This window comes from Camellia sinensis, chromosome 1 (genome assembly GCF_055761805.1).
Source record: "Camellia sinensis isolate YWXY chromosome 1, ASM5576180v1, whole genome shotgun sequence".
Taxonomy (NCBI): Eukaryota; Viridiplantae; Streptophyta; class Magnoliopsida; order Ericales; family Theaceae; genus Camellia; species Camellia sinensis.
In genome coordinates this window covers 248,006,222-248,022,324 of record NC_138961.1, presented here as the reverse complement: position 1 = coordinate 248,022,324, position 16,103 = coordinate 248,006,222, and the positions used below count along the sequence as shown (strand labels likewise).

Here is a 16,103-nt window from a genome sequence, read left to right as displayed (position 1 = left end):
CCAGATGATGAAGATTTGAACAAACCTTTATGGGTCGAACGAACTCCTGCCCCCTGTTAGCTCTTGATGGATTTGAATGAACCTAAATCGAACGAAGTCTAACCCAAACACATACAATTGTTGAAGGAGAAAGACGAACAAGCCTGATAGAGAGAGAGGGGGGAGAGTGAGAGAGAGAGAGAGAGAGCTGAGATGAACTGGGTTTGTTCAAAATGTACCTTCCCTATCTTCACACTACAACAAATTACACTTTTGGCGGCTAAATTTTAAGTCGCCCAAAGTCCTATTTTAGTTGCCAAAACATTTTGCCGACTAAACTTTTTGGTCGCCAGCTTTGTCGCTAGATTATTGTCGAGAAAGATATTGGCGAATAAATTATTTAGTCGTTGAAAGTCTTCAATTGGCGACTAATTTTTTAGTCGCCAAAAGTTTTCAATTTGCGACTAAGAATTATTTAGTTACTGAAAGTATTCAATTGGCGACTAATTTTTTAGTCGTCAAAAGTTCATCATAAATTTAACATTATATTTTTAGCGACTTATGTTTAATGTCGCCAAAAACTTAACCATTTAAGGCGACCAAATTTTTAGTCACTAATTTTCTTTTTTATTCATCTTATTTCTTTTAGCAACTACATGGTTTAGTAGTCTAAAGTCTAGTTTTTGTTTAGCTACTAAAGTTTTAATTGCCAATTAATTTTCTTTCTTTTTTTTGGCTACTAAATCATTAGTCGCCTAAATACATATTTAGTCGCCAAAAGATTTGTTTCCATTTAATTCTTTTTTTAGCTACTAACTATTTAGTCGCTAAAAATATTTATTCCATATTTGGCTACCAATTGTTTAGTAGCCAAAAACATAATTTTTTGTTTTGTTTTTTAAAAAAAAAATTAATCTGTCCACAACCTATATGTATTCCATGCAACCTATAACATGTATACAAACAAAACAATACAAATATATATTATCACTCATTCCACAATCTGCATCTATTTCACTTACAACTATCCAAACAAAAGAATAACTTTTAAATGTCAACATTGCAAACAAAGTATATTCCAACTTAAAATAATAATTTCATACAAACCTATTTAAACATATGAGCTACCAGTGACATCTATACACAGCTATATATAAAATCAAAAGACTTCAAAAATTCATTAGAATAAATCAAAAGGCGTTCTGCATAAAGAGATACACCAAAGGCGTTATGTTGGTGTTGAGCAAAACCCAATCAAACGTAATAGATTCCTGTGAATTGCTACACTTATCATCTCAACTTCACGCTGGAATGCTGCGTCTCTACCAGAACTCTCATAGTCATTTAATCGTTTCATAGCCACTTTAGTATTATTTGAAAGCACTCCTTTATAAACCTTTCCAAAACCCCCATTTCCAAGGACATTTTTCTCATTAAAGTTGTCAGTAACTAGCTGTAATTCTCGCCAAGCAAATCTTCTCAATTGGCCAAATGCAATTCTTTTGTCAACTTCACCTGAGCATACAAATAAACAGAATCCATCAGTAAATTACCAGAAAACCTAAGTCACAACAAAATCAATACCTCAATTATAGATCTACCAAGGATTTAGAATTAATGAGAAAGCTAGAGGTTAATAGACATTAACAAGATAATATATCAAACACTGAAGAACTAACAAAAATATAATGCGCCAACAAAAGGAAATTATGAACTATGAACTATGCTAATAAAATCTCAAAATTCAACTGATAACATTTCTTTGGCATTGTTTCATTAAATCCAATTTATATACTAATAAGTATTTTTTGCTTTTCTCAAAAGAATCTAATCTGCCTATAGATATCAAAGATGCTTCACAAATTGATTAGGGAAAAATATTAAACAAACCTAACAAACAGCAAACTATTTTACATTCACTTGTACCTGATTTATACAAATAAATTTATGATTTTTCAAGCTTTTAAGCAGCCCACGCAAAGAAGGGGCCAGAAAGCACAATGAAGTGGCAATCTTTATAATTAATGTGAGGTACATCACAATGAAGCACAATGACATACAGAACAATGAAGCACAGTGAGTGTTAATCAATTATAATGCAAAACTCAAAGATTTAACAATTAATGTAGAAGCATGGGACAAAATTTCATTAACAGATTGATCAACAATGGTTGAATCACATAAACTTCATTGACATAAACTACTACTTTAATGTAGAAGCCTAGTACTTCACAGATTGAACAATTAATGTGATCAACAACTAATGAATGAAAATAAAATTCCAGAAAATTCCAGCTATCGCATAATAATACAACATAATATGACGTACATAATTTACACAATAGAATTAATTTTGATTTTTTTTTTTTTTTTTTTTTTTTTTTGGGCAAAATTCACTTTACTCCCTTGACAAGTATAATTTGCTCCAAGTTCAACTTGGATCGATATCACTCGGCCAATAGCAAAAGATGAAACCAGCCTCTTTCATGCCTAACATAATATAGATATAAACATATCATTGTTAAGGAAATTTCCAAGGAAAAATACACTTGCATAAGAAGCATTGGAGATTAACTCCCTAAAGAAGGTATCTTTCTTGCTGTAAAGTGAGTTGATAATGATGTCCATAAGCCAAGACACCTCAGCCTGAAATTCAAACTTCTCTGCATTACTGCGGAGGGAGCTCTTCAACATCAACTCAGTTTCCATGAACCACATAATTAAAAAACATGTTAGAAGATCCAAATCAAGCAAATAAGAAGAGTATATAAAAGAAAATCAAACCATTCCTGCAAGTTGGGTAATTGTCCTATTTAGAAGGTGAACCTATAGAATGCAAGTATGGAAAATGGTTTTACAAAGTTAAACAAAGACTTGTATCTAATCATATCCCCTAATCATATATTTCCCATCTAGCATTAAACAAGTCATGCGTTTTGGGAAAACGATCCAAAACGATCCCAAACAATGCAATGAAGCTAAGAAGCACGGACACGGACACGCGACACGACACGGACACGACACGGACACGCAAAAACGCAAATTTTCAAAAAATATGGGACACGACACGCCGGGGACACGTTCAATATATATAATTAATTTTATTTATTATATGTCATAAAATCTAGGAAGCACGGATACAGATACGGGATACGGATACGATACGATACGGATACGGCGATACGACAAAATTTGAAAAACTAGGATACGGGTACGGCAGGGATACGTTCGTAAAAAATATTATTTTAACAATTTTTAGTAATGCAGTATGCATAAAAATAAAACCTAAAGCAAAAGACAACTTGATAAAGAAGAAAGATTCCTATAAAACTAAGAGTCTTCAAGGTCAATAGCTTAAACTTGTTTCCCTTCATCAGTGAATATCACAAGACCTTAGCTAAAGCCAAAAAACCATTCTTAAATAAAAATTTCAGCAAATATACTTTTTTAAGTCATCAATGATAGCCTAGGAAGCATGGATACGGATATGGGATATGGGAATGTGGATATAGCGATATGTCAAAATTTCAAAAAGTATGATACGGGTACAACGGGGATACATTCGTAAATTTTTTTTTTTTATAATTTTAATAATGTAATATGCATAAGAATAAAACTTAAAGTAAATTAATAAATAAAGAGAGGGATTCCTATTAACCTAAAAGTGCTCAAACATTCATAAAACATCCAAAACTAAAAGCAAAAGCAAATGCAAATTAAACATTATCCTTACATGCCAATACCAAAAAAAGAATGAGAGCAGAGAGAAGAAACGCGAGAGAGTGAGAAAGCGAGAGAGAAGTGAGAGAGACAACAAGGATATATCAATTTGACAAATTCTATTACTTTAACTCTCACTATATTCCTCTTATCAAAGAACTAAACAAAATATTATAAGTAATATGTAACTTCGAGTATCCGATACTTCAAAATTAAGTATCCGATACTTCAAAATTAATAAAAAATTAATTAAGAAGTATCCGATACTTTTAAGAAGTATTCGATACGTATCCGCGAGTATCCGAGGAGTATCGGTATCCGATAAGTATCTGATACGGATACGTCACCCTTTTTGAAGTATCCGTGCTTCATAGCATAAAATTATTAAAAAAAATCAAATAAAGGTAATAAAATATACAAAATAACACTATTAAAATTATAAAAAATAAACATTTAATTGATTTAACATCATATATATCGTTCACAATTAATATAAAATAGCATTCCATCAATACATAACATGTCATTCGAAGCTAAAATCAGAATATTAATAAAATTAATAAACATACATTATTAAAATTATATCCTCAAATAATAGAAAAGAAAAAATAAAATCAGAATATAAAAAAAATAAAAGAAAAAAAAAATAAAATAAAACAAAATCAGAATCAGAATTAAAGAAAAAGAAAAGAAAAAATTAAATTAATAAAAGAAAAAAAATAAAAGAAAAAAAAAAATTAGAATCAAAATCAAAATAAAAGGAAAAGGAAAAAAAAATGAAATAAAAGAAAGAAAGAAGAGAAGAGGCTGAGACAGAGAGGGAGAGAGAGCTATCGAAGAGAGAGAAATAAAAGAAAGAAGAGGCTGAGACAGAGAGAGAGAGGGCTATCGAAGAGAGAGGGAGCGATCGAAGAAGATCGAAGAGTCGTACCTGCAAATCGACTGAAGATCGAAGATCGCCGACTGACGACAGACGGCCGACGAGAGACGACAGACGACAGACGACCGACGTGGAGCAACGATCGACGAGAGACGACGTACGACGAAATCAGGTCTTCTTTCTTTCTCTCTTTCTCAGCTGTTTATCTTCTATTCCATAGTCGATTCGAACAGATTAGGGCTAAACAGATTAGGGCAAATTTGATATGCTTTTGGTTATTTTCAAATTGACCCCAAATTTTTTTATTAAACTGTGAAATTGCCCCCGCGCGTGTCCCAAACGTGTCTATAACGTGTCCAAAACGTGTCCGGATGTAAAAAAATTTAAAAAAAAATGGGACACTCTCCCATGCGTGTCGGACACGTGTCCACTGCGTGTCCGACGCGTGTCCGTGTCCGACACGTGTCTGACACTGGTACGGAGCCCTCGGAGAGGTGTCCGTGCTTCATAGCAATGAAGCATCCTTACCAAATTTATTTTTCTTCTGTTTTTTGTTTCATTCCATCTTTTGTCAAGGGGAAGCTGCCTGTGAGAGCCACAAGGAGGTTCAGGGGCTGTTTTAAATTTTTGCCCCCGGAACGCCCTTTTTCCGACTAAGTTTAAGGCGTATTTGGCTCTAAGTCTCAACCTACGGGTCTAAATTACATTCTGTCAGTTGTCACAAGTCCTATTTGTCAAGGGGAAGCTGTTCGTGAGAGCCACACAGTGGTTCGGGGGCTGTTTTGAATTTTCGCCCTCGGAATGCCCTTTTTTGACTAAGTTTAAGGCGTTTTTGGCTCAAACTCCAAGCCTACGGGTCCTAATTACATTCCGTCTGTTGTCATAGGTCGTAATTGTCGTGGGGAAGCTTTCTGTAAGAGCCACACGGTGGCTCGGGGGCTATTTTGAATTTTCGCCCCCAGAATGCCCTTTTCTGACTAAGTTTAAGGCGTATTTGGCTCTAACTCTCAACCTACGGGTCCGAATTACATCTCGTCAGTTGTCACAAGTCCTATTTGTCAAGGAAAATCTTTCCGTGAGAACCACACGGTGGTTCGGGGGCTGTGTTGAATTTTCACCCTCGGAACGCCCTTTTTCAACTAAGGTTTAAGGCGTATTCGGCTCTAACTCCCAACCTACGGATCCAAATTACATTCCATCAGTTGTCACAAGTCTTATTTGTCAAGGGGAAGCTGTCCGTGAGAGTCACATGGCGGTTCAGGGGCTGTTTTGAATTTTCAACCGCGAAACGCCCTTTTTTGACTAAGTCTAAGGTGTTTTCGGCTCTAACTCCCAACCTACTGGTCTGAATTACATTCCGTCAGTTATCACAAGTCTTATTTGTCAAGGGGAAACTGTCTGTGAGATTCACATAGTGGTTCGGGGGCTGTTTTGAATTTTTGTCCCCGGAACACCCCTTTTCGACTAAGTATTGCTCTACAATTTTTGGTGGTGTTTGACTGGTGTCTCCATAACATCAAAAAGTAGCATAGAATGTTCGACATGTTCAATGATAATTGAAAGGATAACTTACATCCTCTCTTTTGTGTGTGTGTGTGTGTGTGTGTGTGTGTGTGTTGGGGGGGGGGGGAGGGGTCTCTGAATTTTCTGGCCATCACTCCAATTCAAATATGATGTAAGAATATTATTTTTTCCCCCAAATGTTATGAATTCTCATCAGCATTTTTTTGGCCAACTCTCCAAAGCTAACTTTATGATCTGACTTACAATGCCTTTGTGCTAGGATGAAAGATGGTGTGCACGGAGTACTTCTGCATCACAAGCAAGTTCCTTTCCTATTTCCAAACAAGAAGTCCTATATTATTACTTTCAACTAGTTAAGGGTGTGTTTAGATCAAAGATTTAAGTAGGGATTTGTGGAGGGAAAGGAAAAACAAAGGGAAAAGCAATTGAAATACAAGCTAAATTTTGTTCACTTTTCCCTTCCATCTTCACAAATTCCTCATCAAATCCTTGATCCAAAGACTACCTAAATGATTCTTGCTATTTATTTGATAGCTTCACCACTTGTGATATGAAAATAGATCAAAAGACGTGAGAAAACTTTAAATCAACTGATAAGTAATATTTGTGGGCAACAAAGATGCATGCAACTGTGCCCACCTCAACCTTAACAGGCTTCTCACACTTCTTTTTAATAGGCTTTTCATCATCTGTTGCAGTCCTTTTCCCAAGTAATGCATATAAGTTTGCATCTATGAGTTGCTATACCAAAAGACAACAAAGAAATGTAACTAAAAAGATTATTGAAATACCTCAATAAGCCTCTGAAATTATATCATCTGTTAAAAACTAAGAAAAGCATTTCATATCAAATATATATACTACCATGTGTAAATGTTACCTTGACAATCTTCAGGTCAACCCAAGGCTGCCTCTTCCGTACATGACCAAATAATTCACCAACTAAGAATGCCAACTGCTTTGACAAATCATGAAACTAAAATCCACTAAAGTCATGGGATTATAAATCCATGATTTTTGAGGTCTCATGTGAAAACCAAGAGATTCAAAAAATAAATAAAGAAATAAAACATGAGAGAAATAACTGAAAGAAGATTGTCTTCCTCAATTACCCTGAAACATTTTTCTATTCTATGTTAAAGCTTCTATGAATGCCAACTGGTTTATGGTGACTGAGGGCAATTACGAAAGTCACTGGAAATTATGGAAGTGACAAAGGCAATTGTGGCGGGATCCATTAAGAGCCTTAAGACCATATTATCCTAGCTTTTCATACTGCTTTTGATAAACTTCCTTCTGTTTAATGAAAGCAACCATAAGTTGAAGAGGTGGTAGCCGAATTTATTATAGGTTCTATTTGCTAAGTTTCTGACTGCAGCTTCCTTGCAGGGTTGCAGAAAAGGATAAGGTATATTGGGCTAAAAAGTAATCTTATGCATACAACAAATATAGAGTTCTTCAAATCTCGTTCCAACGCCTTACAATGTTACAAATAAAGTGAAACATACAACCCAAGAACTATTTTGCTACTTGTAGGCCCATTTAGAAGGTATAACTAAGTCAAGTAGCCTTATAGTTCTCCAAAATCCAGTCAAGTAATTCAAACCATCAACGAATATAATAGCAAGCTTCTCCAAATTGAAGAAAAAGAAATTCCAAATCAAGTACAGAGCAGAGTGATTAAGAATGAAGACCAAGAAATTCCAATATGCATCTATATTAGTAAGTTTCACATCATCTCTAATTTCACTTATGTTTAATTCTATGCTGAAATTCAAAACAATGCTCCTTCATTAGCATGTCAAAAGCCACACACTACCTACCTCCAATTAGATTAGATTTTCAAACAAATGAGCAAATGAAGCAGCAAAATACAGCAGAAACACCAAAATACAATAGAAGCATTAAAAAAATAAAAAAATAAAAACCTAAATAATAAACAAGAACAAACGTAGCCATCAAACCCACAATCCTAAGATCAAAACAGAGCAACAAGTAAAGCTTCAACTCCTTTGTCGACTGCTCTTCTTAAACTTTGGTTTATTATTCAACTCTACCTCAACAATTTCCCCAATGGAAAACCTCTTCAATCTCGTCGAAATCAAAGCCCAAATTCAAATTTTATATACATATGTATACAAAAAAGAAAAACCAAAATAACAATCTTTCATCAATGGTGATGGGTGGATCGATTTGGGGTTGGGTATGTACGAAGGTATGCAAATGGAAGAAGAAAACCCTAGAGGTTGAAATTAGGAGAAGAGAGACTGAAAGATAGAGAGAGGACATACTTGGGATAATGCTCCAATGGTGGATTGACGGTGGTGCTCGTGTGCGATGGCCGTGATGCTCCTATACTCGACGATGATGGAGACAAAAGCGAGAGAGCACTACAAAAAAATTCACTTTTAGCAGCGGCCCAAAATGCCGCTAAAGCCAAGAAAAAGCGTCGCTAAAAACTAGAAAATCTTTACCCGCGGTTGCAATAGCGACGGCCAAACCGCCGCAAAAGCCCCGTCGGCATATCCTTATAGTGACGTTTTCCTCAAACGCTGGTATAATTATTTTTATTGCGACGGCCGATGTAGCGACAGTTATAAATGTCGCTATATCTTAAATTTATCCATTACTTGCTAACTTTATAGTGACGGGTCGACCGCTGCTATATCCTTCACTTTTGCGACATTTTGTGAACCACTACTATATCTTGACTCTATTCCATCAGTTTTACACTGTCGCTATAACCATAAAATTCTTTTTGCATTTTATTTGCAGCAGCAATTATTAACCACGGTTATATGCTATGTTTACTATTCAATTACCAATAATATATAGCTTGAAATTTTCAATGATTTACTAACCATTAATGGTTGTCTCTCACTTATCCCTGCTCACATTATATATCCATAAAAACATTATTTTATTCTAATGGCTCAATACTCAATAATTGTAAAAGGTAAAAGAGTCCGCATTTTTATAATCCCAAAATATCCAAAACACCTTAATTAAAAGGTTCATTACATAAGCCTGTAATACAAAAAAGATCCAATATTTCTAATAAACTAATAGCCCACACCATAATCTAAAAGGTATATATAAACTTGTCACAAGACAATAGTACTCAAAAGTATTACTCATGACGCCATTTTATAAAGACCTCCATAAAAAATGTTCAAATCGAGAAATGACGTCCATTGATTGATGCTTTCATGTTGTCTTATTTCCTACAATAAAAATGATTGAATGAGCATAAGTATAATTTTTAATTTCAAAATCTACAAAGAAAATTTAGACTACAAATAATTCTCGACAAGTCTTATCTTTTTGGTAAGTATGTGGTTTACATATCAAAAAATATCACCATACTCAAGTTGAAGATCATATTTGCACATTAAGATAGATCAACCATTTAGAGAGAAAACAACAACAAATGGAGAGAAAAAATACAGTAATGCAGAAGTGTAAGGTGGATAAAGATTTAAGAAACAAATTGTTCTCAATTTGTGCAGCCAGTTCTTCTTGTTGTTCTTTAAGCACTGCAAGTTGATTTCTAAGATTAGATATGGGTGAAGACATGTAAAGGGCTTAGAACATGTAAACAAGCAACTAACAATTATTAATATCTAGGAAATTATATCTAAATATGTGCCCACCTCGCCTCTGCTATTACTATTAAGTATAGAACTCTGAAGAAGAACACCTTCCACAAGGCCTTTTAAGTTTGGACGTTGCTTTCAGCTTCTGTTTTCCCAAGTGGTCTCTTGCCTATAGGTAATCGCTAATAGCCACATTGCCTCACCCTACTCCCAATCTCTCATAGTCAGTGTATCACTCAAGAAGAGGATTATATTATGAAAGAACAACGGTTTTGAAAATGGACTTTTATTCATATACCATAAACATAAACATTACAATTGAAAGACTCTTACAAACAAGTGTTCTTTTTTTTTTAGATGAAAAGAAGTTATTACTCATGCATGCTATCTATAATACTCTCTATTTTTTCTATGTGCCCTTGAATATAAGACTCTCTTTCCTTACATATCTTGAGGGCAGACTCCAAAGCTAGGATGTTAAAACATATCTAAATAAAAGGTAAGATGCCAACAGGTTGGCATTTGGACTGAATCAGCCAATAAAGCCAAACATTAGTAACAATCACTAAATCAAGCAACCAATAGCAATATCCAAGGGTCTATTTTTTAATTGTATATTACAGTTTGATCCATTGTTGATATTCAAATTTGTTCGATTGCCCAATTCTCTATTTCACTGGTTTGTTTGGTATTTTTACGGATACCAGTAAAGGAAGCAAAGTAGAAAGTCAACCTATCAAATCCCAATTTTGTCCAACCCAACTAACAATTTATTGGTAGAGAAGTCATTAACATTGGTTCTAAATTTGTGTCAATGTATGTGTATTGTAAGGATGACTTACCCCGATTAAAAGGTTGCATTTCATGACTCCCAAAAGAGGATCTCTGATGTATTTGTGGAGAAGCCTGGTTCGAAATGCCACTAGATCCATCTGTCGCCTAATTTATACAATAAAGTTTACATAAGTATGCATAAATTTAGAAAAGGATGACATATGATAAATACATCATTTAAATAAATATGTTTACTTGTAGTTATACCTGCAAACCACTAGAACATTGTCTCTGTCTCATCAAAAATGTTACTTGCTCTTTTGAAGAGTTTATTACAGCATCTTGAGCTTGCAACTGAATACCTTGAGTTTGCAACTGATCACCTTGAGTTTTTACTTGTTCCTTCAAGATTATATAAGCGATAGGAAAACCTCATATACACCTCACAAGATTATTTTCTTTGTCTACTTCAGTAACTCTATATATCAGAGGGTCTCTGATTTGAGGGTCTTTGAGGGTTGAGGCGTTATTTACACAAAACAGAGGCTCCTAAAAACTTGCACATGAGAACCAACCACTTATTATTGCCCAAACAAAAGCCCTTATGGACTGTCGAAAGTATTTAAAATTTGAATGCGTGAATAGAAATATATCCTTTCATTTATCCTGTTGTCAAAAACTCAATGTCACAAATACCAACATATGTTCTCCTCTTTGAAAGCTGATGCACTTATCGCAACTGATTTGGCTAATTTAGGTTGTGTTTATGTTAACATAGGTATTCATCCACATGATCTATTTGTTTTGTTCCCCTTCATAACTTGGTTCTGTTTCATACTAAATAATTTTTTTTCAAATCAGATGATTGTTGGTCAGCTCAAGAACGAAATTCAGAGGTCAATTTAAATCCTACTACATTTATGCCATGTTTTCCATCTAGTTTAATTGGTAAAGTCTGTTGGTGGTGGTGCTAGAGACTTGGGATTGGAATTGTCAGTCCCACTTTTATAGCTATCCTCTCATTGTGTCCATCACCATTGGACTAAAAAAAGAACTGAACAATATACCTTCCGGTCTATTAGAAAAATATTGTTTCTTTCTTTAAAACATAGTAATGTTTACTTTGGATCTAAAGGCCAGTTTTGATATAAATATATTGGTTGTTAAGCTCAAAAATAGTAGAAACTGAACTTTAAAGCCAGGTATGCAATAAATTTTTTTTTATTGTAAATTGGTCTTGCAGGGTCAACTAGTCCCCGAATCAGAAAGTTTTCCATTGGGAATTAAATCTGTGGTTGACTATGTACATGATAAAGGCCTCAAGCTTGGAATTTATTCTGGTGCTGGGTAAAATTAATTTCCTAATATTGTGTCGGAGGATTATAAATTAGATCACAATTAAATTATTATCATGTTTTTATTTCTCAAGTGTTCTATACTGCTGTCACAATCTGATTTCTCTCTTCTGACTTATTCAACTTAATTTCTAGGATGTCTACATGTCAAGTTCGACCTGGATCAATTTACCATGAAAATGATGATGCAGAGCTTTTTGCCTCTTAGGTTAGTTTGTGACATATCTTATCAAATATAAGAAGAAGAAAAAGTCAAGTGTTTTCCTTAGCCCGTGGATTAAGGATGCCCCTATAATTAAATATCGTGGGTTTGGAATGGTCAAGGGTTTGGAAATTGGATTGAGGGTTTGAGCATAGATAGTGGTCAGAATGATTGAGCTTTGATGCCGTTTTGAATTGGAAATTTAAGGAGAAAAGTTACTGGATTTTCTGGGCTGTAGGGTAAATCTAGAATTTTCTGGACAACAGAGAAGTCTTAAGAGTTAGAATATAAAGGTTAGGGTTTGGATCAAGGTCTAAGGGTTTTAAGGACTCAATTAAGGTGATAGAAAAGATAGATGTGGTTGTTATTTATGCAGAGGCTTTCTGGAATTTAAACATATAAGAAGAACCTTTGAATCTCATTGAGATTTTCTAGGAATCTCATCTAGAAGGATTCAATGAAGTCTCACCACCACTAAAAATGTAAGAGAAATTTCCAGAAATTTCATTATCTAAACTTGTATTGTTGTCTCTGCAAGCTAACTTTACATAGAAGTATAAGACTATCTTGCTAGACTAAGGCCTCGTTTGGGAACCCTCAATTTTAGCCAAAAAGCCAAAAAGTTACTAGAATTTCCAGAAATTCCAACAAGCATTTCAAAGACAAAGTAGAACTTGAAGGTATTCCAAATAAGGGAAGGGCGCAATAATTCTCATAAACAACCACCTAAATAGTTCATTCTCTAAATTAAAAAGAAAGTTACCAAATTACCTCCAAATCTGAAAATAATAATAATAATAATAATAATAATAATAATAATAGATAAAAAAAATACCCATATAAATGTTTCTTAAAATTATCAGGAATTCATGAATTTAGATGAAAATTCTGCCAGTTTACCACATTATGTATCCATGAGCTTCATTAATTGATATTTTATGATGTGTTATTAAGGGTGTGGATTTTTTGAAGTATGACAACTGTTACAATCTAGGAATCAAACCACAGGTGCAGACATACATGACTATACTCACCTCTCTTAGACGGGTGCGGACTTCTTTCTTCTCAAGATATGATATACCTATATTCACAAACTAAAAGTTAAAACCAGAGAGAGCATAAAATAAGAACATCAAGATGTAGACAAAGATATTACCTATAGATAAACCAGGTGCTATATTAAGTGCTAAGTTTAGGCATAGGTGATATATAGCAAGCCATATAATTTACCACTGGGGTAGAATTTTTGGAACTACAAGGCAAAATATAGCAATAGCAAGCCATATATAGCTCACCATTGGATCACCATTGGACCCCCATGGCAACTAGCTTTGCCATTCTTTAGAGAACTGTCCCCTACCGGCAGCAAACAGTAGGTGGGATAGACAGTGACTTCAACCAAGAGATTGAAAGTACTTTTTCTTTGTTATCCCTATTCTTTTTTAATCCAAGAAGAAGAGATTTTTTTTTTTTTTTGATAAATTAATCCAAGAAGAAGAGATTATTGAAGCGCAGTTGGACCATTGAAAACATTGTATTTCGATCAAGCTACCAACCCATTTTCTGCAACCATATATTTGCCTGCAAATTTATGGGCTATGGATACAAGAGCTTGTTAGGAGACACACCCTTAAACCTACAATTAGTTAGCCAGAACATGGCGAAAGAAAATGTACTCGCAAACTGAGCTATCAGGAGATCTAAATAAATTAAGCACCAAAATTAGTTAGCCAGAACATGGCGAAAGAAAATGTACTCGCAAACTGAGCTATCAGGAGATCTAAATAAATTAAGCACCAAAAAGGTAAAGGAATTTAAAAATCAGAATGAAATGATGACAAAAAAGATGCATAATAGGAAGGCCAACCAAGACTTTCACAAAGAAGTTGTTGACGTGAAATTAGAGGGGCTGAAGATGAGAGAGAGGAGTGTGGGACTGCTCACATGGTCTTAGTCACGTCATTGGGGGTGCTAAATTAGGGGATGTAGTGGGATTGTCAATTTAAAGTGTTGGTTAATGTGTTGTCAAAACACCGCATTGCAATTAAGAGAACTGGATACCTAGCACATAGCTATCCACTACAGCAAACTAAAAATTCAAATCTTTCATAAAAGAATCAAGCTTGAAATATAATTTACCGATAACAATGACAAAGGAACAAATAATTCTATCTTTAGCATGACTCCAAATTGAAGTGCCAAACAGAGAAACCCAAAAAAGATGAATAGAAAAGGATCAAACTTACATAACGGTGGAACATCTCAACAGCCTTCTCAGCTTCTTCGACAGTACTCATTGTTACGAATCCAAAACCTCGACTCTGATCCGTTTCCCTATTGTAAATTACCTACAATCAAAACCACCTAATGATCATCATAATCACATCCCTCAAAATTCCTAATTTCCAATAATCACACACACAGAAACACAGAGATTATTATACCTCAGCAATCTCAACAATACCAGCCTGATCAAAAAGCTGAGCCAATTTCTCACTATCAATGTCATAAGGCAAATTCCCAACAAAAATCTTAGCCTCTTCAGATGGCTCAGGATAGGACTCTTCTTCACTCTCCTCCAAAACCCCACCATCTCTGATTCCCTCTCCTCTATCTTCTTGGGTTCTGTTCTTCGCCCTCTTGTTGGGCCCAATCTGAGGTCTGCGCAACGAACGAGACCACACCCGATGATGATGATGATGATGTAATCTTGGGTCTGAGAGAGACCCATGAAGATGAAGGGAATGAAGCAGAAAGAGATGATAATGAGCATGAGAGATGGGGTGAGTATGATTGTTTTTGAGGGGATTGAGAGTAATGGGTGTTGGGTTTTGGAAGTGAATAGTGCTGGAACAGAGGTTATTATACAACACTCGGCCATTAACAATGGTTTGATAGCACCACAAGTCATTTCTACAGAGGGTTAGAGAGAGAGAGAGAGAGAGGGAGAAGATAAGGGGGAGGGAGGGTCACAGTCTGGTCTCAGTTTGGACTGCAGGGATGAGATATTCTAGGTTTGGAGAGAGATGATCTCCTACCCCCCAATTTTTTGTTTTTTTTCAAAAAGACCCGTAATTTATGAGTAATACTTTGAAGGCCCATGAAATATTAATTCTTCTCATTACAAGCCCTCAATTTTCTTTTCATTCCCTCTCCCTAACACTTCAGTTATGAGAATAATCTGCTGTGAAAACATGTACAGGGGTTTGAAATGAGTTTTGCATTCCCATAACTTAGAATGTGCTTCTCATCATATCATTGAGTCATTCTTGAAGCCTGCACGATCTATCGTTAAAACTACTTAACTATTAGTCATTTTGACGATTAATTTATTAATTTTTTTGAAATGTCATATTAATCATGTACTCCTTAACTAAAAAGGGACAGTATGTTTATATAGCTAGAACTATGGAAATAACAATGAACAAATGACAAAATACATTGATTGGCACATGAAAACTTTGTGTTCCTCAATCCATGGACTCGTTTTTACATTCAATCATGAAGATTGCATTCCTGGTCATGACTGCTTTTTGTTAAGCTTATAATTGTCTGCTTTTGGACTATTAGCAGAGGTTGGATGATAGTTAATGCCAAAATCTCTCCCACAATGAAGAAACATATATTCAAGTATTTAAGAGTACTATTATACATTAAACGAAATTTTACATGACTTTTTTTTAACACTAAACACAAAAGATATTTGAGCACACACATTAATAAATACACATGACACATGACTTTGTATTCAACGATGAGCAATCTGATATGTGTTCTCAGAAATAAAAGGGATTCATTCGTGTATGGGTTTGAAGTTCTTGTAAGCTATCACTGCATAGAAAGGGTCTGACCCAGAGGACAATCCCAACAATCTCATGATCCAACCGAAAGGCAATCTGTCCTCTTGAGCACCACTGGTGGCTGGCAATTCCCGAACAATTTCTGGCTTTGTAAATCCTTCAATGCACTGGAAGTACTGCATGACCAGTTGTACCCGACTGTACGCAGTCCCCTCTCTCCATGCACCGATGGCTTTTTCATAGAACATTCGATTACTGAAGGTAACTATGAAC

The 16,103-nt window shown here is 34.9% G+C and overlaps 1 protein-coding gene across 18 annotated transcripts; it reads right to left on the bottom strand.

Moving 5' to 3' along the window:
• Positions 1–937: 937 nt before the first annotated feature.
• Positions 938–15,006, bottom strand: LOC145805753 (putative LRR receptor-like serine/threonine-protein kinase At5g10290). Of its 18 annotated transcripts, none has more exons than XR_014347937.1 (8): positions 14,475–15,006; positions 14,277–14,378; positions 10,741–13,111; positions 10,542–10,638; positions 6,984–9,327; positions 6,743–6,844; positions 6,347–6,414; positions 938–1,494 (listed from the first exon to the last, which is right to left on the bottom strand). XR_014347937.1 is itself a non-coding variant. In XM_082900967.1 (8 exons), exons 4-8 carry the CDS (start codon positions 10,629–10,631, stop codon positions 1,491–1,493), a joined length of 363 nt encoding a protein of 120 aa, XP_082757093.1. In that variant the 5' UTR covers positions 10,632–10,638; positions 10,741–13,111; positions 14,277–14,378; positions 14,475–15,006; the 3' UTR covers positions 938–1,490. The 18 variants fall into 18 exon arrangements, 9 of the variants coding, with proteins under 9 accessions (XP_082757093.1, XP_082757097.1, XP_082757103.1 ...); XR_014347944.1 differs by lacking the exon at positions 6,347–6,414 and having other exon boundaries at positions 10,741–11,029; positions 13,065–13,111; XM_082900967.1 differs by having other exon boundaries at positions 8,395–8,493.
• Positions 15,007–16,103: the final 1,097 nt, after the last annotated feature.

Excerpts from the sequence above, each read along its gene's own strand:
- LOC145805753 (XM_082900948.1), bottom strand. The coding sequence starts at position 10,631 with ATGGATCTAGTGGCATTTCGAACCAGGCTTCTCCACAAATACATCAGA. Across the intron at positions 9,328-10,541 it reads AATGCAACCTTTTAATCGGG|GAAATAAGACAACATGAAAG; the intron begins GTAAGTCATCCT and ends TTTTTATTGTAG. Across the intron at positions 1,495-9,260 it reads TTTGAACATTTTTTATGGAG|GTGAAGTTGACAAAAGAATT; the intron begins GTCTTTATAAAA and ends TTGTATGCTCAG.